Source organism: Patella vulgata, chromosome 2 (assembly GCF_932274485.2).
Source record: "Patella vulgata chromosome 2, xgPatVulg1.2, whole genome shotgun sequence".
In the NCBI taxonomy this organism is placed as follows: Eukaryota; Metazoa; Mollusca; class Gastropoda; family Patellidae; genus Patella; species Patella vulgata.
In genome coordinates, this window is record NC_065880.2 from 30,257,749 (window position 1) to 30,284,384 (window position 26,636).

Sequence of the window (26,636 nt, forward strand, 5' to 3'; positions counted from 1 at the left end):
CGTATGAAACTTAAGCGCCAAACTATAAAGGAATGGTGTATTTACCTTGTCTCAAAATTTCAGCTCAAATTATTGAGTCGTTTGGACATGAACGTCAAAACTGCTTATCCGGACACGTAACCCTTTTAAGATTTCCGGTCATTTTTCTCGTTGGGTGACCTGATAAACAATTCCTGTTCCTTTTGAGGTGTATACAGTGTGTGACCCATGTGATGTACTTGATAACGAAAGGTAAATTTCATCTACACATTATTTTTATAAAATGAAAGTCTGGTTTTATCCAGACACCGCATAATACAGCTTGGGCATCGGTCTCCATTTCTAGATGAAGACTGATGGGTTTAAGTTGTTTAAAAATGTATCACATATATTGAGTTCGTGGCTCGGCCCTAAGGTAGAGGATTTTAAGGGATTTTAACACAAAATTAAGCAGTTTTATTCCCCAAAATATTATCGGGATTGGCCCTTTAAACTAAATAAAGAAAAACACATCTATGAACGTATCAGCAAATACTCAATTAGGATCATGTGGTTTTTCGCATTTTCTTAGTGTGCTTTTCACAATTCCGCGGCACACTTAGGAAGATCCCGCGGCACACTGGTTGAGAATCACTGTTTTAGACACTTCTGCCATTGCTAAATACTTTTGTGCAATTGTATATTTCTTTTTTAACAAGAAATATCAAATCATCATTTTTCTGTTTGCAAATAGTAGCTTTATACAGACTATTGGTTATCATGACATATCATAGAACTGCCAAAGGCTTCAATTCTGTTTTACACGATTACAATTCTGTCAGTTGGGAGAGTACCAATGGATAATGCCTACCGTTTAAATCTAGTTAAACCACGACTGCTCAAAATCGACAGTCTGGCGATCATGTGGTTAAAAGACGTTAACTTTATTGATACGGATTGAAAGCAATTCGTTACACTGTATAAATGTCGTAGCGTTGTTCCGGCAAACTGTGCCTTATAGCACACTGCATGGCGTATGCCCGTCTCCATTACGCCAGCCGGTGCAGAAAAGTATGACGTTAAACATCATTGCATTTCATGTGTTTCAAAATAAAGTGAGCGAAAATCAGTTACATTTCAAATAAATTCTAGTTCTAATGAATCTTACTTCTTGTTTTCTTCTTGGTGTTCTCCAGAAGGGTGTTAAAACTTCCTTTAGCTGCAGTTCCTGGGTGGAAAAAATCAAGATCTGCATCATAAGTAATATTATTAAGATGAATTTCTTCTTTTATAGACATCGTTTCCAATACTTTAGCAGTGTCCCTCCATTTCAATTCTAATCCACTAACAATGGAAAATGAATTCCATCTGTACTGTTTCAGCAGAGCCACTATGAATTTTGACACTTTGGACAGAGTTGGTTCTGTGCTGACAAATGTGTAGACGTTATTCTGGTCAGAAGGTAGAGCTTCGTGGCAACCCTGACAAAACATAAAATATAAATACTCAATACAATTTATATTCTTGTAAATTACGACCGATAGACCCCACCCCACCCCTTCTTCACTCCAAACTAACAAACGAAAAACAAAACAAACAAAAGAATTAAGAAGAAAAAAAAGCAAAATTGTAATGACATAGCGACTTTGTATTAAAACGACTAGACGGCTTTGATTTGGGTTTCCGTCTACATTAGAAAAGACGTTGCAGAAAAAGTGAGACGTTAATCCCCATTTCATGCCATTTGATTTGGGTCAAAAATAAAATGTGGATTTCGTTTGATATGATATATACTCTTCCAAAAAAAAAAAAGAAACGCATAGTAACATTTCGTTCAGTATATCCTCGCTCTAAAATCGCCTCGTTGCAACAGGTACCGCGACTCGTCGCTGAACAAAACTATTCTCCAGTGTTACTGTAGCTATGTATACCTATGTGTCTGAACCTATAGAAGTTGGATTTGACAATGTTGGCGTATTTCAAAACAACGGCTCTAACGGGACGTCTGGCTCGTAATCCGGTTTCACGTAGGCGTTTACGGACTGTCTGGTCTAAGATCCTACGTCGTCCAGGAATTGCTGCTGCAGTAGAGGTCGCTGTTGTGAACCATTTCCGTAAATGACGTAACCGGATTTTACGATCTAGGGCAGACTAGGCCACTCTTGTTTGGCCTGAGCTCGTTTGGTCAGGTGTTGAACTTCGCTGTCGGTGCCTATCCCAAAGGCGAGTGATGGTACTCTGGGAAAAATTCAGTAGCTTAGCTACATCTGTCTGGGATTCACCTGCTTGTAAGCGATCGATAGCATTGTTGTGTTGGTCTTCGTTCGGATGTTGCATCACATGAGCAACTGATTTTGAAACCGAAAACCCCGGGATTTTAAAGGACTTAGATTTGGGTTTCATGCGAAAGTAAACTTCGGCAAAATTTATGGAAACAACGATCCCGTTCAAATAAAAAAAAATGATGATAAATGGGCTATGCGTTTCTTTTTTTGAAGAGTATATTTATATGGTCAGTTATTTTGTGGGAGAGTAATCTCCCTTCGTAAAAAATATACGTCTGTAGATAAGGGCACAGTTGAGATATAATCCAGTTTGTGTTCCACTGTCAATACAATATGGTAATACTGAAAATTAGTAAACAGTCCGAGTTCCGGATAATGTTCGGAAACAAAGTATCACTAGCGATACTTTAATCACTACTTTTGATTTTACTGACAAATGCGTTTAAATCACTTTCACCGAGAAAATGAATGTAATTAATTTTAAATAATAAACTTGGATCGTTTCAACATTAAAGCTTTGACATTTGACATAGATCGTTAAACTGCTTGAAAAGCACTAAATTATTCACACGACTCGTAAATTAGCAGTTAAGGCGTTTACATTTCATACCATTGGGGGAACCTTAAAGATCACCCTGACAGTTTACAAATGGAATTAAGATTAGGTAGCAGTGCCGATGTACAGGAAAATTTGCATTATAGCACATTATAGCCATTATCACGGTTGATGGGTCAGATCTATTTGATAAGGCAAACTTTAAGTTTGCTCAAAGGTCACGAGATGTAAACATGGCTAGCGCTAATCCCAACCCTAACCCTAAACCTGGACCTAGCATCAATGCTTACCCTAATCCTAACATACAATCTCGCCAACAATCACGTGCACTAACCTTATTTACATTTCAGCGACATTGACGAAAAGTTAGCTGGCCTTAACAAATAGATTTATCCCGGTCGGTGCAAGAAAGTTAGACGTTCAACACCATTTCATTTCATTTTGCATTCCATCGTTGGCCCGGCAGATTCGCATATAATCCAAATAAAATGAAATTGGGTTTAACGTCTTACTGTTCTGCTCTGACTGGGCTAATGGAGACGGACAATCTAAATTAAACATGCACGATGTGTCTACTTAGTCAAATATTGTCCGAGGCTTTTAAAGTGATAATGCCTCTTTCATTTCTTCATATGGCGACACAGACGGTCGACCTGACTGATTTCAAATCTCTCACAGTACACTGGGGTGGGTTCTACTCTGCATATTTCTTAAATCTTTCAGGGAAACTGGGATGGGATTAACTCTGAAATCGCTTAAATCTTTTAAAAGATAACTGGGGGTGCAGTGTTGTCTTAATGCATGGGCAAGCTGGGCAGTTACCCGGGGTCCATGGGGATAGGGGACCCATGTTAATCTTTGTATGTTGTGACTTGCTGTTTAAACACTGATTTTATTGAAAGTCGGAATACATTAAATTAAATATGTTTAATTTTATCGACCATTGACATTTTTATTCCTGTTAGTGGCTGTGTAGGTAGGTGCCACAATGCACTGCTTTGCCCGGGGGATTATAAGGCGGTTAAGACGGCCCTGCTTGGAGGGGTCTCCAGTGTTCTAATCAGATGCTACATAATTTAATCTAACTCGAGATGACTTAAAGCAGTGTCCTATTGACAAAAAAGCTCCAACTATAATAAAGACTATAAGGTTAAGTTGGACAGGTTTTGTCTCAAGTGGATGATTAGTCTCGTTACAAATAAAAGGGTTACAATCATTTGACTTGCGTAAATTGGGTTTTCCTTTTTAGTAAAAACTAGTTATAAAAACTAATTTATGTTATTCGGATGAGCCACAGTGGCTCAGTGAGTAAGACGCTAGCTCGCTAACAAGGAGGCCTCTGGTTCGCTCCGGGTGTTGGCCAAGAAAGTTCCTCGGAATTTTCCGGCATGGTTTCCTCTTATCAGTGGCACAGAACAAAGGGCTGACAATTAACAGTCCCTAGTCGTTAGGATGGGTCAAACACATTTAACTGACGTGTACGTAAAATAACCCTTGACAGTTGTATTGTTATATAAAAGTAGGCCGGAGTACGGCTATACAAGTAAAATTTCACCGTGGCGCAATGTATGGCGTATGCCCGTTTTCATTAACTCAGTCGGTGAAGAAAAGTAGGACGTTAAACCCCATTTCATTTCATCATTGACTACTTTTCTGAGTGTTTCGGGAATATAGCTTTCGGTTATGCAGAGATGAGTAACCGGGTGAAATCTAATTTCAAGGCATGGCAAGAAATAAATGTACACGTACATCTTATAAGTGAAGATTAGCAGGCGGTCTGAAGCCTTTAACCTTTAACATTGACATACCGTACCGTAACACGGAGATTAATAGAGCGCTAGCGTGCCCTACATATATATTATAGGATTACACTGTAGATAATTATAACGCAGACGATGGAACATTTATGTTCACGAACAAAATCACCGAACAAATATTTTTGTTTTTGTTGTCCGCAGAGAGAAATGGTGTTTAACGTCCACTCGACACAAACTAGGTCATTTCGGGACTAACATTGTTTAATTTTATTTCCATAATTCGCTTGCGCGTAGGGGTCTTTAGCAGTGGGAAGAAACCGGAGGACCCGGAGAAAACCCACAAGGTTGTACAGGCGACCCTACTCAATGTCACGTACAACCGGGGAATCGAACTTTATGATACAGCGTGTACGCGCTAACTATTCAGCCATCCAACCCCCCTACTTTAGCTCGAACAGTACACTATTACCCAATGACATATAGTAAAAGGTTATAGTTAAAGCTACTCTCAGGTGTTACATATTAGAAATAAAGTTGTTTCAGGAAAGAAAACTAGGTTTTTGCGAGTAATTTCCGATTTATTAGGCTTCTTCAGACAAACTTGACCAATTCCAACAATTACAACAATCACTTGACTTTATGTGGAGGTAACTATGACGTATTGTAGCAGTGATAATCTTCGGTAATCACTAAGACTGGAAATATCCTTGAAACTATTTATTACCGAAAGACATTAAACATCATATACGGAGAACAGGACATCCGAGTGACTATCCTGGAAACGGGGTGAAATCTAGAATGCTATATAAATGTACAGATCGGTATTTATAATAAATTGGTATCTAAGGAATTAACAATATCCACCAATGTTACTAATAAGAATTAAAGGGGAAAGATTAAAATATAAAAGACATCGCAATAAACTAAAACAATATACAGCAATTAAACTCATTAATGTGTCGGCTGTCAAGCGTTTGTCATTAGATTAGATGAGGGATTAACAGAAACATGAGAATATAAGAATAATAGAAATGTTCGTCTGCGGAACCAAGTTCGTCGGCTGCGGTGATGTTTTTCGACCTAAAACATTCGTTCGTCTGCAGGACTATGATCGTCGTCTGCGGACAACAAAAACAAAAGTATTTGTTCGGTGTTTTTGTTCATCGACATAAATGCTTTTTGTATAAAGATAACAGCAACTCACACTGAAAATAATGTGCAGAGTCAAGATTGCCACAAATATATTTAAAAAGATAGGTAGCCAGGCAACAAAACATACGCCCACAGCAGCTAAATCGTCCGTCGGTCGACAAGTGTTGTCGCATATTTATTCCTTTGTAGGTAATTGGGGGTCTTTACAAGACAGTTCCATACAAATCAGATTATAAATTTTGTCCGTTTGAGGGTTTACAAGGTTCTACAAACTGAAACAAGGGTCTCAACTCTGGAAATAATCTACAGAAATTGTTGAAACTTGACAGGCTTTTTCGTTTTACTAATTTAAATAATATATATAAATTTCATACAGATCACACGACCACTTTTGTCATTCAAACGTTCACAAGGTTCTCAATTGCCATAACTCTAGAAATTATTGACGGAAATTGCTGAAATTCAATAGACCTTTTTCACAAATTTAAATGATGCATATAAATTTCATACAGATCGGTTGATAACTTTTGTCGTTAGAGCGTTCACAAGGTGCAACAAAGTTAAACAAGGGTCATAACTCAAGAAGAAATTAACAGAAGTTATTGGAATTAAATAGGTTTCTTTCTCACTAATGCAAACACATATTAATTTCAAAACAATCAGATGATAAATGTAGTCTGTAGAGTGCTCACAAGAAATTGTGGACGGACGGACCGACGGACGGGGGCGACAGCAATATACGACCACATTTCCATGTGGGCGTATAAAAATGCTTCATTACTTACCCCCCCCCCCCAAGAAAACAAATGTAGGTCATGTATGGGTGTTTAAATCAGAATGAAAATTAATAGGCTGGTTTTTTTTGCATAACCTTGAACACAGTGTATGAATTTAATGTCAATCGGATTTTACCTTTAACCTCTAGAGAGTCTACAAGATTTTAAAAAGTTATCAAGAGCCATAACTCTTGCAGTAATTATGGGCAATCGTGGAAAATCAATAAGCGTAAAGTCAATCATTTTTCAAAATGATTAAGGGCTATATAACTCTGGCAGTAATTATCGGAAATCGTTGACAATCAATAGGATTCTTTTGCTCGTACCATTAAACGCAGTGTATCAATTTCAAAGGCCTTAAAGCTGGCAGTAATTATCGGAAATCGTTGAAAGTCAAAGGCTTCTTGGTCTCATGTCCTTGAACACTTCTATAAATTCAAATTCAATCGGATATTAAATGTGACCTCTAGAGCTATTGTTGACGCCGGGCTACCGGACGGACGGGAGGACGGGGGCGACAACCATATACTACCATATTTTAATGTTGGCATGTAAAAATGGGAGCACTACCAAAATAAGAGTACATAATGGTGGCCTCTGTCCATATGCCGCTCTTGCAGACATGTTCGAAACTGTGAATTATAGCGCCAATGTAATTTTGTTCATTTACCGGCTATTGAATTTCATTTATTATGATGTATCGTCTAAGATTTATTATCTTTCCATTAATACAATCAAGAATGTTATAAAGAACCCATCCAATAGTTTCCTGGTTGTCTGGCGTGCATTTACATAACTACATTAACTACGTTAACTTAATACATGAAACTGTCTCATGCCATGACGTTGATTATGATACTGTTGATGTCTGACAGAATACATATTTTGACCGTGGCCCTAAAAACCTTGTCAAGTGTAATTCCACTTAAAGAAAGTTTTCTGTAAACATTAGGGTTACTCTTTCCAGCGTACCTGATAACCACATCACTATTTAGTATTAAATTTTTTGACAAAGAAACTTCGAGTACAGGGAACATCTACCACACAATTGAACTTAAATATGTTATCGACATAGCCGTGACCAAGGTACTTATTTGGCTAGTGTGTTATCTAGACCAGTCTGATAAAAGTTGTCTGATTAATGTTGCACACATTCTATAGAGTTATTGCGCTTGTTTAGCAACACATGCTTTGTGGGCAAATTGGGAAATCGACATGTTTCGACATGCCTCTAATGTTATGCGTTTTTGCGTTTCATTACCCCCTATATTACGTACGTGTGTATGTTAATCAATGCCTGGACCATTAATGAATATAGCGAAATCTTTTTAAAACCAGTACGAGCGTACTACATCGACTAAGAACGGAGCAATACTTGCAATTGTAATGTCATATTAAAACTCGAAGTGAACCATAATTCTCCATACGTTTCAAGCCGATCATACCTGAATAAGCGGACCCTTAGCCTCTTTTGCGGGGAGAGCGTCGCACATGAAAGGTCCATAAATTAGACTGTAAAAGTATATTACCAAATACTACCAAAATATTTAATAGTTTTATGAGGAATTGGGAACGCATTCAATTTGAAAGATAAGTTCATGGAAGTTCAGGAAACTGCTAGAACAGACTATAGTACAGTGAGATATCGAATGACTTAAATCATAGAAATAGATCTACTTCTATGCTTAAATTAAGTTCATAAATACATAAAACAAAGAAACTTTAAGATTACTTACGTAGGCAAAGTACGGCAGGTTGAAGGCTTTTGCTGCTAAGGCTGCGGATTCGCAATATCCATCTGGACCGATCAGAGCTGCTGTTGTATTGTCACAATATAAATCAGCTATTTCCCTTAACGTATCCCACGATTCCTCTGGTGTGTTCACAAAGGTATAATTAAGATGAATATTTTTATATTCGGCATTCACTTCATCCAAGGCATTGAAGAAGGCACCACCAATTAACATGCCTGGACCTGATCCAAGTAAGTTACGTTCGTCCGCATCCTTTCTCACTGTTGAAAAGAAAGCTATATGCAACGTTTCGTTTGCTTGGATTTCATTATTTGACTGTACCAGTGATATCACATCCCACAGAATTGCTAAACAAACAATCAAAAATACTCGTAGAAAGCACCAATACATCTTGCGCGTATCTATCCTTTTCTAGCAGTTGCTTTTAGATTATGTCCGAGAATGGTCACATTTGAGTTGTTCCAACATAATATTGGACTTTCTGGTCAACTTTACTTGTAAATGGCATAAACACAAATCTTCATTAGTTAGTTATACTGAAATTAAAATAAAATGTACAAAATAAAGGGTGTTTTTTTAGGATTCACATTTGGAAGCTCAAGAATGTAAACGATATGTTGTCCTTTATTGAATCATATCATTATGCCTGAGTCAGCTAAGTCAGCTTTTTCATTAAGATTCTCGATAATAAAAATGGCCACTGTGTTCCCAAGAAAGCAACCAAAATGACGGTAATATAAAGCAGATCGTCGATAACATTTGTGTTGTAGCATTCGAAATATGAACAAACTGATTATGGATGACATTAACTGATTATTAGCCAAATCACAAAGATTATGAATAACATAATATATTAATGTGACAACTCATGTAATTATATGACAATTCCCAATGTTTAATGATAACATAATCTATTTATTTGTCAAATTGCTATGGTTATGGATCGCATAATCCGATCATATGACAATTAGCTATGATTGTGGATAACATCTAATTATATGACAAATTAACACACAATTTGAGTGCGTTTGTGAATTAGCCCATTGCCTCTCCCCGTTGAAGGAAACATAATAAAAGAAAACGAACATTCTTTGGAATGGTAATTAATAACTGTAAAACCACGTGAAAACATATTAATGAAAGGTGTCTATTTTAATATTCATGTTATATCCGGGTATGTTTGTTCACGGGTCTTCGCCGTGGACAAATTTGTAGACGGTAGGCTTTTATTCAATTCAATTAGTGTAATAAGAGAATCTGGTTTGACAAGATTGAAAGAGATAGGAGTTGGCATCATCACGAAATTTTACAAGTTATCATGGCGAAAGATTAGATAATTTCCTAACTTCATATATACATGTCGAGAAAGCACACAATGTATAGGTTTTTGTTGAAATCGTATGTTATATTTTTAAAAATAAAAGTTGTGTGTACATGTCCTTTTCATGAAGGATTTAATTCGGTTATACAATTTTCAAAACCCCTGGCTTGTACAAATATGTTTGTAGCAGGGGCAATAACTTTGACAATAATTGGAGGCAGACCACCAATTATTTGTCCACCTCCAACTTTTCCCAAAATTTTCGTTGGGCTGAATATTTTTCACTACAGACAGATTAACAAATGGTCATGTCTTTGCACTAAAAGTTGTATGAGGTTGACCTCCAAAGTTTTGAGATTACATACTTCAAGAAGCATACTAAAAACATGTAACTACATGTAGTTGCCGTACATATCAGCGTAACCAACCTGTTATCCTTCCGCCTTACACTCATGAATATTTACCAAAACCTGGCAGAAAATGTTAATTCAACCCTCTTCGTTCATTCTAGACCAAAAACATCAACAAAAATGGGCATGCAAAAGGGGAGAAAAACGACAGAGAGAGAATTGCTATAAACAGACGAACTACAATTTAATGGTGGTCTGCCTCCAATTAATAGGAAGGACAGTTGGGGAAATTAGAGTGACACAAGTGTTGGCTTCACTAAACTTGAGTAATTAAAAGCGAACAGAATGTTGGGAATTTGGTTGAGGGCAACACAGTGTTAAGTTTCAGGTAAATAAATACAGTTTTAACTGCTTATCTCACATGAATCATATAATTATCCACTAATAATGTACTTAAAGGTAGATATAACAAACTAATCTACGATATCGTCCTTGTTGGAAGTGGACGCAAAACTCCAGGGACGAACGAACGAACGAAAATAATTATTAAAAATGACCATGAGTTTCAATTTTATTTCAATATTGAATATATTTTTGTTAATCTGAACATAAGATTAAGCTGCTCATGTTAACTCTTTCGCTGACACAAACTCTAACACTAGCCCTAACCTTTTGATCTGACCTCAATCAATATCCACGAGAATGTGAATAAAGCCCAGCAAGTTTGAAACTTTGAAATGTGGCATGACAACAAGGAATTGAATAGATTATACGTGGTCGTGTGCAGTGGCGCTCTGAGGTTTGGTGATGTCCGGAGCCAACCCCTTCATGCCCTCTCCTGGACCCAGGTACAGGGCATGCACTGACAACAGTTACTTAGAGAAAGGCAGACATTAAACATCTGTAAAAACTGACGAAATAACTTTGTAGTCAAAATAAGTAAGGTAGCCTGTACACCAAAGTTAACGCGGAAAATTTTCAATTTAAAAAAGCTTAATTTTAGTTTCACTTGACAGATCGTATGATCTGAGGCGCATACCTTACGTAGACCACTCGACCACCCCTGTCTAATGTAAAGCTAGCGAAATCGAACTTTGGAATTCATATATAATTTCAGATTCCAAGCAACGAGACAAAACTATCTCGAAATCCACCATAACAAGGTCAATATTAAACCAATGTTTACCAAACTTGTCACACTTTATTCTGGTCGAGGTGTTTTTGTGGACAGAAAACATACAGTGGTATTTACAACCTGACATGGTACGGATTAATCTTACGGTTTCCAGAACACTCAAATCAAAGTATGAAATAGACTGTCTATATGTACATGAATACAACGTCTTTAGTCTCGAGTGACTCATAAACCGTGCAATTTGATAGAAATCGGTTGGGTTAGCCCTTATTAACAATGGAAGGTTAACGAAAATGAAGTTAAATGTTGGACAAGCACACATAAACTGGATAATTTAATGGGTAAAATGCCGTGTGGTTACGGAGGTTTTTTTTCATGGGACGCTAATAGGTATAACTAAAATCCAGTGCGATGTCAATAGGATACAGATCGGTTCCATCATTAACCGACTGTTCGTTGAGCTGAAACCTCTTAACTATCTGACTATATCTTGCTCCAAAACTTATACGAAGTTGACCATGGAAATTTTGAGAAACACATGTTTGAATTAGTAGCAAACTAGTAAACGTGTAACTATTTGTTGTGCTTTTCAACGCAGCAACTTACCCCTGCCTCTAAACCATGAATGTCTTATTATCCTATAGCTTGGATATGTATCGGATTGCAATTGTTAAAAAAATTGCCAGTCTTTCAAATCATAATACAACCAAAATTGTGAATCATCTAATTTTTTTAAAGAAATATTGAGTTTAATTAATCAAGTAATTGTCATAATTGAAACCACAATCGCATTACCAAATAATGTAATTCCACTAATTATTCTTATTAATCAACAGAATTATCATATTAAAATATTCCCTTAAGATATTAACGCAGCGGCTGCCATTGTCGTTTTTGATAAATTACTTTGAATATTGTCTGACGTGTTAGTTAATTAAAAAGGCGCCGAACCTTCCCAGATTAAGTATTTCATCATGACATAATGTATGTTCTTAAGCAACCCCTGGAATTCCGTTCATTTAGGATATAAATCTTTTAAATATTTGACTACAATACATTGGTATCAACTTTTAATGGAGTAATCAAAACCCTAGACGGCAATCTAATGTATAATTTTATCAAGTTGTATAATAGAGTCAAAATAATGATTGTAATCTATTATCTTGAGAACAGTGGAAACTTGATTTACATGGTCATTACCCTCAATCACTTTATACATTCATTAATACAGGAGGCATAACTATCAGACTAATTAAAATAAGATTCTACTTTCGTTTTTTTGTGATTTATTTTTTTTGTGATTTATTATTTAGATTGAGCTTATACTGCTGTTTAAGATGAAGTTTATTTGTGGAAATAATACCTTGTTAGCCTAAAATGTACCGAGGTAAACTATTCACTTGTGCATTTCACGGTTTAATTCAAATAAGACTCTACTTTCTCTTTGTTGTGATTTATGTTTTTTTTTAGATTAAGACTATATTACAGTTTAAATAATACCTTGTTAATCTAAAATGTATCGAAGTAAACTATCCACTGCTGTATTTCATCATTTTCTTTCCGCAGATTCTACTTTCGTTTCGTTTAGTGAATTATATTGTTGATTTCTTTTAGATTCACAGTTTGAGATGACGTTTTTTCATGAACATTCTATTTTATTAGTCTAAAATGAAAACTTTCATAACATTACCATGGTACGGAACGGTATTTATATAGACTATAGAGTACAGTCTAACAACAACTAAAAATCTCACCAGATCCCTTAACTGGCCTTAACTAATCACAGTGAATTCAAACAGAACAGAGAAACGCCAAAGAAGTAGTTAGATCTTCATAGTGTAGGCCAACAAAATTAAAACGAAATAGAGCAATAATTTTCATTAGATAGCTTTCCTTCAACGAACGTTAATCGGTATAGTGTGAGAGACTTTCTATTTGGTTGTTTTATGGATCAATAGACGTATATAATTATTGAATATCATTTTTGTCTGGTTATATCAGATGATAAAAAAGATGAAATAGTCCAATAATACCATGATTATTATAGCAAATACATTTACAAATACAAGGAGACGAAGTTGTCATTTCCACATGGTGGTAAGCTTAATAGTCCCACATTCTTTTAACATTTAATATATTCATGTCCTTAATTATTTTGCTCTTATTCGCCATCTTAAAAAATGCACTTCTTCGTTATCTTGATATCAGTTTATCTACCTAAAGATATTATTATCAAAGTTGATGATTTTTCAATTCAGTTATTTTATCAAGCGTTGCTTAAAGTAGGGAACACAATATCACCCAAAGCTTTCGACATTGAAAACACGAATTATTTGTCAATTTAAATCAACATTGATGTTGTCATGTTACCAGGAAAAGATGAGCTCGAAGAACGAGGCTAGACATATTCCACAAGTCATGTTAAACGGTGACGACATATTATCTGGAGAGGATAATACTGTCGATTTAGACTGGAATAACCGGACGCTAGAGGTTGTCATTCGATTGAGACTTCTGACGTATTTCGCCGAACATAACTGATTTGAAATTACAGTAAAACAGAAACCATAGAATGTAAATCAGTTTATATGCATCCATATTACATTATTATATGCGGTGCCACCTATTTGTGGCAATTTATCGGTTGTTAGCCTGGAGAGTTGTGGCATCCCACAAATAGGCAGAAGTTATCAAAGTAGCCTTGTTGGCGGGAAATAATACAAGGAAAAATCAGCAAATGCGTCAAAATATCAATAATGTCACTTGGATTAATTTAATTCCACCTGTTAAGCAAATGCAATTCATAACTTATCTATAAACACAAACAAACAAAGATAAATAAATAAAATAGATGCAGTATGCACAAAATTAATGCAAGGAAATCTCAACCTGTTAGTAAAGCTAACACCCAACAAAGCCACATCTTTCTCACAGATGAGCAAATGTTTGAGTATTCTATGTTTATAATTATAGATATCGGTTCATATACCTCACTAGTACCTCACGGATTGCGTAATGTTCCGGAAGTGATGGGCTACTGAAGACAGGGCTGGATGTAATAGTTTATGTTGTATAAACAAAAAATACACGAAAAATGAGGACAATTCAAAATGAAATGGAGTTGAACGTCTTATACTGTTCTACTCCGACTGGGCTAATGAAGACGGTTATATTTTCAGTCACCTACTTGTAAAGTTTAGGTTTTTGAATTAGCAAACCTATTTATCATGTCAAATGTTATTGATCGAGCTTGGGAAATGAAATGAAATGATATGGGGTTTAACGTCCTACTGTTCTGCTCCTATACTGGGCTAATGAAGATGGTCGAGCTTGGGACGTTCTAAAAATGGGCTTCTCGGTACGAAAGAAGATGACGTACTTCTGATGTCATGAATGTGGGCACTGCAAAGCCGAATATAGGGCTTTTGACCACTGTAGCTGATAAACACCAATTCTTACGTCATCAATGCCACTAAATTTACATAAGAAAAATCAGGAATATTATTATGTGTTCGAGTAGGTGTAGACATACAAAGCTTCTATTACACCACGCAATTTTTTTATTATCAGACAAATCCCAGTTAGATGCCATTTAATGGTTCTTTTATTTTTGAGAAGACAGATCGTCTTAACCTTCTCAGGTGAAACAATGAAAATGATTAAAAACCATTGAATGTCGGTTGAGATCTGACTCGTTTTTGGCTTGTTTGCATTGTTTTACCGGAGACCGGCTTTGGTATGAAGATCGGGACGTCGTGTCTGTTTATATAACCAAAGTTTGAAGTAAAAGACGCCTGGCCGATTATCCTAGTTGTATGCTTTCACTTTACGATCATTTATTTTCAGCTAAATAAAGGCTCGTATTATTCAATACCACATAATAAAACGAACAATTCCACGCACTAACTATTTCAGCTTTGACCTCAATAAACTACACGGAAAGCAAAACATAAAATGCCTTAAACATGGTCTTTTTACTGGTATTATATGGCAGTGCTAATGACTTAGTGTCATAGTCAAGATTAAATTTATTTTCGAGCTTTTCGCTCGTATTAATTATGTAACATCTTACCTATTTTCTATTCAGAGAATTCTTAGAATTGCGCTTAACGTTTTAATTAAAAAAAAAACACCAAGCACGGAAGCATTAAACATACGTCTTCTTTCTTCGAGCTTTCTTAATTAAGTATTTCAGAGACTTCAAAATGACTTTATGATTAATATACCAAGTATTAGAAAGGATTTTTAATAACCTTGACAGTTAACATAACCTTGACAGTTAACATAACCTTGACAGTTAACATAACCAACAGTTACTTCGTACCAAATTAATGTCCGCAATTCGAAAGCAGCATACTTTAATAAATGCGTTCAAAATATCATCGATGTCTTGCACCAATCCAAACAACTTTTCGACTTCGACCTGGTGCCCCATGGCTAAACAATGATATCCTTGAAGCCAAGGAGATTCGTACTAAGGCTGAGCATAGGTGGCGGAATTCTGGAATGACGGTTCTCAGAGATATATACAAGAGTACCAAACTAAAAGTTACTCTTTAATTGAAAGTTCTAAAAATGATTTTTATTTGAATAAAACCGAGAATAGGGGAAATAATCAAAAAGAGCTGTATAAAGTGATAAATATCGTGTTAGATCGTAAAGATTTTTCCTACAGTTGACAATAACGATCTACCAACGCGTTCCTCGGACTACTTCTAATCTAAAATTGTTAAAATCAGAAATAACATGGTGACTAACCCGAATTACACGAACCTTTACAGTAATGGCAACATAACTTGTGACTTGAACTGTTTTAAACCCCTTCCTGTTTCTGAAATAACCACAATAATACGTACTATGGCAACTACATCGTGTTTACTTGATGCTATTCCAACATGGCTTCTATGTGACATTATTAATACCTCAAATACTACTGGGTGTTTTCCGAATATTTATAAGCATGCTCTTGTTACCACTCTCATAAAGAAATCTTCCCTTGATCCTAATATAGACAAAACATTATAGACCTGTTTCTAATTTAAGTTTCATTTTTAAAGTTCTCAAGAAATGTATAGACTATATCTGTTAATAATCTTTCAAGTAACTACCAACTATCGTAAATACCACAGCACAGAAACAGCACTACTTAAGTTGAAAACGATATTTTAATATCCATTGATGAACAAAATTGTATTCTTTTAATACTTCTTGACCCGTCTGTCGCATTTTATACCATCGACCACACTGTTTTATTTAACCTTCTATCCACTGATTTTAAAATTACTGATCTGGCTTTAGATTTATTAAAATCATATTTAACTAATAGCTTACAATCTGTCGTCGTAAATCATAAAACATCATCTCACAGAGGTCTTCGGTATGGAGTGCGCAGGGGTCAGTGTTAGGTCCAATTTTATTTAGCATTTATATAACTCCACTAACCCAAATAGTTCGCAGAGATTGTCTTGAATTCCATTTGTATGCAGACGACACTTTATATTTGTCTTTTAAACCTACTGGAAATAATAGGTCCAAACCCGAAAGCTGTGTTGAAGAAATCGGTGTTGGATGAGTAATAATTTTCTTAAATTGATTGAAGATAAAACTGAATATTTTCTGTTAGGTTCAAATAATCTTATTAACAAAGTCAATCATAATTGATAAATACGTAACCATGGAGCCTCATGTAAATAATACTTGTAAATTATGTTATTTTAATCTCCGCCAAATAGCCCGCACCCAGAAGAATCTCCCCACTCTTGTTCACTCTCTCGTCACCTCTCGTCTAGATCAATGTAACTCTTTACTAATTGGCACTCCTTTACGTATCACTAACAAATTACAAAAAGTTTAAATTCCGCAGCAAGGCTCATCACCGTAAGTAAATATGATAATAATATTACTCTTATTTTCCATTGGTTAGCGATTATTTTTAGAATTGAATTTAAAATTCTCCTTTTAACTTTTCAATGTATAAATGATATGTCACCTTCTTATTTATCTTCACTTTTAGAAATGTATACACCGAGTCGCACCCTGCGTTCATCTTCTGGTGATTTTTTACTTATAAGTAAATCAGCAAGACTTTTGGAGATCGATCTTTTAACGTCCAGACACCCAAACTATGGAATTAATAGATGCTACACCAATTTATTCTCTTTTAAGTCACTTCTTAAGACGTTTTTGTTTAAGAAAGCCTTCAACTTATAATTCTTTCTACTTTTAAAACCAATTTGTGATATCAGATTTTATTCAAAGCTACCCTATTATATTTTACTTTTATAGTTTTATTTAGTTTTCCTATATGTATATTTAAATTTATTTCATATTTGATTGAATTGTATTGTTAATAATAAATAATACATTTTCTATGTTTCTTTGCCCCCACCCCCACCCCCAGCAACAGTGGTAAGGGAAGTCAGTCTCCATATTATGAGAAACTTTCTCTTTCAACATCAGGATCGAATTCGGCACCGTCTTGTTGTTGAGCCTGTACTCAATAGGCCACTGCGGCGCCTAATTGGCACCTAATGTTTAAACTAATCAACTGATTCATGTTGTTGGAATTAGTTTCATTAATCAAAAAGCATGTATGTGTGTTAAGTTATTGTAATGTCAGAACTGATTGGACCCAGTGTCTCTATAGTGCCGTTTGACTTTAATTCGCTCGTAATTGACATATTATTTAAATAATGTGAACACTGCTTATACGAAATGTCCTAAATATAAAAACAAACATCTGATACCACTTCCCATTGGGGTCGAGGAGACGTATGCGTGAACCACTTCTAAACTTCCAAAGAGTTGACTATTTGTAAATTCTACCAAATAAACAAACGTATAAGCATCGGGACATCAGAGAAATACGTTCGAATGTATGTTTTGCATTTTTGTGCTCTAAATCAACCGTGTGCTATTTATTTTTCAAAAATCAATTCATTAATTAATTCCCCAATCGTGTAAAGACTAGAAAACCATTGTAAAATAACATTGTGTGTTATAATCAATCACACCAGGGTGACCTTTAATACCAGTAGAATCAACAAGGTCATTAACGATAAAACATTGTTAATCTTTATCATTGGTAACCTTATCAAACATTATCAAGCGATGGTTTGTAAGACAAAACATAACAGAAGTTAAATTGGTTCACCATGGTATTCAATATATTTATTGTCATTGGGGTGGTACACAACAACGAACATTTTTTTTTATGTTCCTTTTTCCATTTTTCATTATATCAATTCCTTTATAAATCAATGACTCTCCAATAGACATGGTATTGTAGCTTTATTTAAAACGATTGGCATAACAGTGTAGCCCATTTACGTATGCATTTATCTTGAACAGTTAAATTATAAAGAACCCAGAAGATCAAAAGTGATCATAATGGACTATTGTTTTATCTGGCTGTTTTTGTATTTTGAGCTGTTATCAATATTTATAAAAAAACAGGGCGTACAAGATTAAATTTAAATAAATGGAATATACAGGTAGTAGCCAAGACAGGCCGGTCAAATATAAATATCCAATGTACAAAATTAAAAAAAAATTGATTGAAACGATATGATGGGAATTAATAGGAGTAACAATCCTTTAGTGAAACTATACACTAAGTTTCATCACTCTCCATCAGTTAGAATCAAACTTATCTTACCCCAAAGCATCGACCAATGAAATTACGTAGCTCTGCTTAGCTTTAGAGGGAGACATTCACCTAATGAACACAAACATCAAGTTTTATTATTCTACCTTAAATAAAAGCAGAGTTGTTATGCCCCAAAGTCTTTACCAATCAAATTGCTTACCGCTACTTCGCCTAAGCAGAAAATCCCATTATCGAACTTAGTCAAGATATTGATGTAATGAAAGTATACACCATGATTCATCACTCTCACTATATTAAAACTAAAGTTATCGTATGCTCATCTTAGCTAAATTAGACGGAAAGTTATTGTGCGCCAAAAAGTGTGACGACCAGACAGACAGACAGGCGGAAACACGGATGGACGGACAGACTCATTCTAATAGTCCCTTGCTTTCTTCGACAGGCGGGGGACCATGAACTATAACACTTACTTATGGAAAACTGCTACTATCAACTGTATAGAGTAAGTAGCCTACTTAGAAATGTGAGAAAGGAAGATATTTTAAATATGTAAAAACAGACGAAAGGAACTTTTTGTTTTCAAATTAAGTCTGACAGCTTGTACACAGAAATTAATAGCGATAATGTTAGATTCCTAAGACATTTCACTCTTTCAACGCCACATAAGCACCGACCTACACGAAAACTTAGGACTGGGTTTAAAAACTTGTCGTACATTCTCCACACACTTAAAAGCAATTTAAAATGTTATCATTTGCTCGTCTAAATAATATCTGGCTAGTTTCGGGCAACTATTTCAGGAATGAAAATAAGAATTCCCAACACTTGAACACACACAGAGTAATAGCAAAGTTGGTTATCTCTACTACTAGGTGGTTAGTTCTCATCATCCAAATTCAAATCCCTTTTTATCTTTTACTCACGTGTACCTGAAGTAAGATGTGTTTATGTTTTATGTAACGTTGATGTATTACAATGCAATCATAGGATATGTTGATGTTTATAAAGGGTTAAATTATTATAAACATATATTAATGGTGGTATATCTGCTCGACAAATATACTATCTTAAATAAATAATCACCAAACTAGCAGACGAAATCTATTTATTACTCAAAAACATTTCGAGATACTTCAAAGAAGACCTTTTTTTTTAAAGGTTAAATTGTAGCTTGGCCGCCAAGATATAGTACACCTGTAAGACGATGAAATGACGTGGGGTGTTTCCTTATCATTAGAAAGATCATACTTCTAGATAACAATTACTTTAAAGGGTCGTATTTTTAACAGTTATACTACCACAAAGTCAAGGTCCTCATCGGTTTTATTTTTATATTTACTTTTTTTTATGTGCACTGAATTACTCAAATTTCATTATGTATAGCAATCGTCGTACAAACCAAATCGGAGAAATTTTGATTTTGACAGTTTTTAAGTATTTTTGAAACGGGGTCCGGAATGTTTTGGTCCTGATTTGCAAGATTTTTTTCGACATTCCAAAGTAAATATAGGGTGCTAAGATCCCTACAGATAAAGTTTACAAATGAGAACAGCTTTCTCTTTAGTTTTATGTTTTACGCTGATGTGTAGTGCGTTAAATCTTCCTAGTGCAAAAACAGAAAACCTGACCTTTTGACCCCAGGGATCACAAAGAACAATGGTGAATTTAGCAAGTTTACATTTTTATTGAAAAAGTGATTAGTTTCGATCATTTTCGTATTAATGATAAAAGAATGACTGCGTATTCACTTTCAGTGTAAATGACCTCATTTGACCCTTGACCCCGAATATCTCGGAACGCCCCGACGGCGGATTGATTACTACTCGGTAGAAAAGTTGGGTCTGGTTTTGTGCCCATTTGATGCCACCCTCACCGCTTTGAGCCTCCAGACTAGGGCAATGTATTCTAATATCTCCACAGCACATAGTAAATTACAACCGGTGTTGCTGTTTGACTCGGTACCCGGTTTGGCTCTGACACATGTGCAAGGGAATGAATTGAAACCCCGTGGTTTAGGTGTTTTTTAAGTTTTCCTGTTTCATATGGAACCTATCTGAAACAGGCAGGAATTGATTATCATGTGGTTTCGCTATTTTTTTTCTCTGCTACTGTTACTTATTAGTATACTTATTTGATTTAAGTGTTCTATTTCTTATTTAGTTATGTATCCTCTTTACTTGTTGTTATTATTAGGTTTATTTAGTTATATTAAAGATACATTATGGGAGATAAGATAAAGAGATGGCAGTTCTCGCTATAATAGTTAAAAACTAGATAGTTTAAAGGTAATTTGCTGAAAATGTCAGTCAAATTGATCCACTATGAGCCGAGAAAGAAACGGGTGAAATTTTTGCATAGTCTCGGTCATCATTACTAAAATCATTAATATAAACAGCATAGTCTCGATTATCCACTTTTTCTGATATAATTATCAATAGCCGTTAGCGGCATATAGGAATCTAATCCAGCCAACATCGAAGGCTAGCCATGACATCGAGAGTTTATTATGGTCTGGATAAGTTAATTAATGTCTAATTGATAATTTAGATAACATTTCAGACCTAAAGAAAGACTTATTATAATCAGATTTTGCTCTTGCAAAAGGAGTAGGGTCGCCTGTCCAACTTCGTGGGTTTCCTCCGGGTCCTCCAGATTCCTCCCACTGCTAAAGGCCCCTACGTGCAAGCGAATTATTGAAATAAAATTGAACCACGTGTCAGTCTCAAAATGACCTAGTTTGTGTCAAGTGGACGTTAAACCCCATTTCTCGCGCTCAGGCGAATTGTTGAAATAATGATACAAGGTGTGGGGTGGGTGTGGTTTTGATCAATTAGGCTTAAATATCGAGATCGAACCCGGTATTTTTTGGTTAATGAACCAGCGTCATACTAACCGAGCCACATCCCTTTAACTAAACGGCCATTAACGCTAACAAAGTTTCGCACTCCTCAATAGCATTATAGACAATAATGCAATGACGTGACTCAGAAAAAAAAAGTCAATAGCTTCGATCATGTTGAGGCATCAGCCAAACACCGTCCATTAACTAGTATGATACATAAACATAAAAAAGTCAAGGAAGATGATGGCACTGAACTTCAGGATAATCTGCTCCGTGTCTTCGAATCATATTATAATAACAAACATGATTACTAAAAGGAAATCTAATTATCACTGAATGTCAACAATCTTCTAAGCGAAATTCCAGGAAATTAATAATGTTCTTTGTTCATTATGTTTCTCCCACAAAAATGTAACACCATCCCAGGGTAATTCAAATATTTCTCCCGGCGAGCCGAGAAAGTTCATCCAGATTTTCCGACGTGGTTTCCCTCTTGTCAGAGGTGCAGAACGGAGGGTCTGACAAGGACAGCTGTCTAGTCCTTCGGATGAGACGAAAAACCGAGGTCCCGTGAAATATATTAGAATGCACGTAAAAGATCCCCTGGCAGTTGGAATTCGATATAAGAGTAGGCGATGGTGCCGCTGCCCGGGCAAAATTTCCCTCATAGCACACTTTATGGACCAGTAGGACATTAAACCCCATTTCGTTTCTCCCGGCGAAGGACTGTGCACAAATAAAATATTTATTAAATTTCAAAGGAAATACTTATTAAATTCCCGTGGTTCATGAAGTATTATTATGCTATGGATGGTCCAGATTGTGATGTATACTATTCGTCTTTCTTTCGTGTCCGACCTAGTCCCGAAATGACCTAGTTTGTGTCGCGTGGAGTTAAACCCATCTCTCTCTCTCTCTCTCTCTCTCTCGTGTCCGACCGTGCGCTTTAGATGATAAAATCTAAAAGTCTGTTATTGTGATGATTGGATTGGTTCCGATCCAAAGCCTTAAAAGCGACAAGGAGTAGGATTGCCTGCCAAATCTCCGCCCCTCCCCCTCCCCCGCTAACAACCCGCATTCGAATTATAGAAGTAAAATTAATTTGTACCATATGAAATTCCCGAACTGGCCTCACCCTCTCTCTTTCCACAAGAGAGCCAAGTTGGCTCCCTGTGTTGACCGAGAAAGTTACGGAATTTTGGGCGTGGTTCTCTCTTGTTAGTGGGACGAACCACCAAGGTCCCGTGTACACTTGACCGTTGGCATTCATAATGAGAGTAGGCCGCATGTCGCTGTCCTGGCAATCATTCCCTCGTAGCACACTGTATGTCGTATGCCCGTTTTCATTAGACCAGTCGGTGTAGAACGGAATTCGCCAGGTGGACATGCCAAAATATCTAGAGTTACCATGGCAATGTTGTATTGGACTAATAAACATACCCTGCCCCGATTACGACACGATTTAACATACTGTGGCCTAAGTAGCGCGACGTATTTTAATAACCCTAAATACCATGGGAATGATGGAAAGCCTTTATAGCCGTGGTGGACTAAACAAGGTGTTTGTAGTTGTGAGTGTATATATCGGATTAGTTAGCGGGTACGAAAACATGGCTGTCCCACAGTCACGATAATGCGTGTTAATATAAATGAACTTTGACATAAAATAAATGAGATATGCCACGTACTGCAACAACTTATAGTACGGTACATAGTTTACAATTATCTACGAAATAAAACTGGCAATGCTTTAACCCTTTGTACCTGCTTGGGCGAGGGACTGAAATGGAATGACCCATGGTAAGGCAGCCCACAAATGGGCTATAAGTTAAGTCAAAGAAAGCAAAAATGTTTTCCCTGGGCGTTTGATAATTACGACCCATCCCATGTTGAATATAATGAATATATTTATTTTTGTTCAGTTTGCGAAGTGTTCAAGTTTTCCAAAAATGTTTTTGCACCGAACCAAATTTTGTATTTGCACAATAATCTGGGGGTTTAGATCATAAGTCAGTTTAAGATGAGTGGACGTTAAACCCCATATCTCTCTCTTTCTTGTTTTGTAATCACGTGTTAAATTTTGATAAATTGGTGATTTCTTTTCACTTAATCAATATGGATCTCATTAAAAATTAAAATCAAATGAGATTTAGTGTCTTACTCTGTTTCTTTGCATTAATGCTTTCTATTCTATTATTTATTTTATTATTATTTATTCTATTTCTATTAAAATGACCTAGTTGAATTGACGAACATCTATTCTAAATAGAAACAAGGAAATAGGGTTGTTTATCTTCAATAATAAAACAAGATTTCTCCGGATAACGTTCACTTTTCATGTCGTCGCCTTTCATTAAGGAAAATATAAATGGGTTCCAACATGGCAATTCGTAATTTAAATGAAGTTTTGTGCGGAAACGGAAAAACAGACAAGTAAGGACAAGCAAGATCATTGTTCACGATACGCATGTCACGTTGATTTATGTTGCTAACGTTGTAGACTACTTTCAATTTCCAGCAATGTGACACCGTCCTTAAGTAAATTGTATTAACGTCCCATTTACACAATAACAAAACGAATAGAGCAGACCCGACATCGTGTGAAGATTACTTGAATGATACAATCTCATTTAATTAGTAGTTAGATATAGCTGCCGAGTGTTACCGTTATAAGTTCGGATCAACATTCGTGTACAGTGTATCTCAAATTATGCTATTGTGAACAACGGTATATTTGTTGGAATGACATGTTACCTGCAAGCTATGTCCATCGGGACATCTGCCTCCTGTGTGCCTTCGGAGATTATCGACGCATTATGTAAGTTTAAAAATAAATATAATGAAAATTTCAGTCAAATTTTTACAATAGTCTCGATTGTAAAGTACCATTGCTACGATAATAAGCACGGTCTCGATTTTCCATTTCAACGTTAAATTATTAAATGGCAAAAGTGTTTCAATCCATCCAGTAGCACAGCCATCCGACTGTCTGGATAATTGAGTATAGACTTGTCATGTCTAATTGATAATAAATGTATATTATATAAAGCTAGAATAAAAGACCTGCAATACGCATATTAAGCTCATGCATAATGCATCTTTAAGTGAAGAATTATTTCATTCATGAATGCTGAATCATAGATTCAGAAAACAAACCTGTCTATAACGTTAAGTGGTGGGGGTAAGAGTACATGTAAGCCCAGTGGCCTATAAAATCTTAATCCGGTTCTAATTCTGAAAATGAATTTGTAAATGCCTTATATGGCCAAGTGTGGAATTGAAAAGACATGATTGGGACATGCGAGGGGTGGCTGATCGAGATACTACATACCAATCTAACGACAGTCGTGATAGCCTGTGCCTGTGCCTTGAATGCATCCGGACATATTTTTCAGTACACTCCGTCCGGTTTTAGAAGAAACTGACGAAATCCTGGTAAATCCGCAATGAAAGATTGTTTCGGTGTCAGGCTTCCATATTATTGAGGTTATGACAAATACAGAAAGCATGTAGTTTAACTTACTCGACAGTAACCAGACAATTTCGTGATTAACACATGCCATTTGTTTAATTTAGCATTCAACTCGACTCAAACTAGGTCATATTGGGAATAACATATGGTAAAATGTATATAATTCGCTTGCACGTGGGGGGTGGCCTAGAGTAGGATCTTAACACGCCACTTGACTCAATGGCCACCTTACAACCAAACAGTGTTCCCCGCTTTACATGCTGGTACCACAGCTCTGCAAGTGTTGCCTCACATTATTTGGGCTTACCGTCCAACTGGGTTTATCAAGACGGGCATACACTATTCAGTGTTCTAAGAGGAGAAATTGAGGCCGTGCAGCGGCGTCACTGCCTACTCTTCATCTAATTTGAACTGTACAGTTTTCTTTTATATGCACGGGGAGGGGGAATGGGGCAAATCAGGCGGGAAAATCCCTAGGAACATGTCAGCCAATATCGGGATCGAAACCGAGACTTCCTGGTTAGTGATCCAGTGCCTTACTCATTCAGCCACCGTAGCTCCCCAAAATATCAAAGTTAATGACAAAGCCCTTTACAGTGAAATATAACTATATAATGCACCTGCTGCCAAAGTTATAAACAGCAAGTTTACGAGAACCTGCCACAAGAAGCTAAATATCACAACATAATAATGATCTATATATCTAATCAGTAAATAAAAACATGTCGCCATATCATCTTAATTTCTCGACATATTTGACAGAAACATTTATTTTCCTATCATTTTCTGGAATGTTCTGTAGATCTCGGATCAGAACATAGATCATAGATTCAAGAATAGTATCAACTTACATTCATTATTACGTGTACACCACGTTATTTTTTTTAATCTATAGCGAATATGGGATACCCATCAATCGGGTATTTAGGTTCACAGAACATTTCGCTAAAGAGTATTAACTAATAGGTTTCTTCCTGTTATGATCGTAAACACTGTGTGCGAAATTAAAGTATATCGGATAGTAACTATACCCTGTACAGTGGCCACAAGATTTTCCAAAGTGACCAAGGGCCATAACTCGGGCAGTAATTATCGGAAATTGTTGAAAATCAATAGGATTCTTCGCCTCATGACCGTAAACACTGTGTATAAATTTCGGATATTAACATAAAATTTTTCAAAGAACACTTGACATATAGTTGGTATTTGATGAAGAGCTGTCGGAAACGCCGCTATTCGAGCAAACATTTTCTTATTGTACACTGCATAGGTCCGATTTTATTAGTCATCATTCTTGACTGATTGTGCAGAAAAGTGAGACTTCAAACCCCATTTTATTTAATTTAATTTCGTATCACAGGCGTGCGTGTATTTACTGGACTGTACATGTATTTCATACAGCCCAGGACATGCTTATTCTTTCTAGAACACCAGACATCACTTCTCATTCGGCTGAAAAGGTTACAATCTTCTAAGATTAGGGACGTCTGCCCAATCACGTAGATTTTCCCTGAGTACCCGGTTTCCTCCCACTACTAAAGACCCTTATGCGCAAGCGAATTATTTGAATAAAATTGTACCATATGTTAATCGCGAAATGAACTGGAAGGTTAAACCCCACTTCTCGTTCTATCGCCAACAAATTTAGGTATATTGTTGTGGGCTACTA

At 36.0% G+C, this 26,636-nt stretch overlaps 1 protein-coding gene across 4 annotated transcripts in view; it reads right to left on the reverse strand.

Annotated features, from left to right (window-relative positions):
• LOC126811438 (guanylate cyclase 32E) overlaps positions 1-26,636 on the reverse strand; it is a 110,294-nt gene that overhangs the window by 38,807 nt on the left and 44,851 nt on the right. For all 4 annotated transcript variants that reach the window (XM_050537041.2, XM_050537040.2, XM_050537044.2 and 1 more), the window contains 2 exons: positions 8,221-8,774; positions 1,127-1,439 (listed from right to left, as the gene is read on the reverse strand). In XM_050537041.2, coding sequence (XP_050392998.2) covers positions 1,127-1,439; positions 8,221-8,628 — 721 coding nt within the window. In that variant the 5' untranslated portion in view covers positions 8,629-8,774. The remainder of the gene's footprint in view (positions 1-1,126; positions 1,440-8,220; positions 8,775-26,636) is intronic.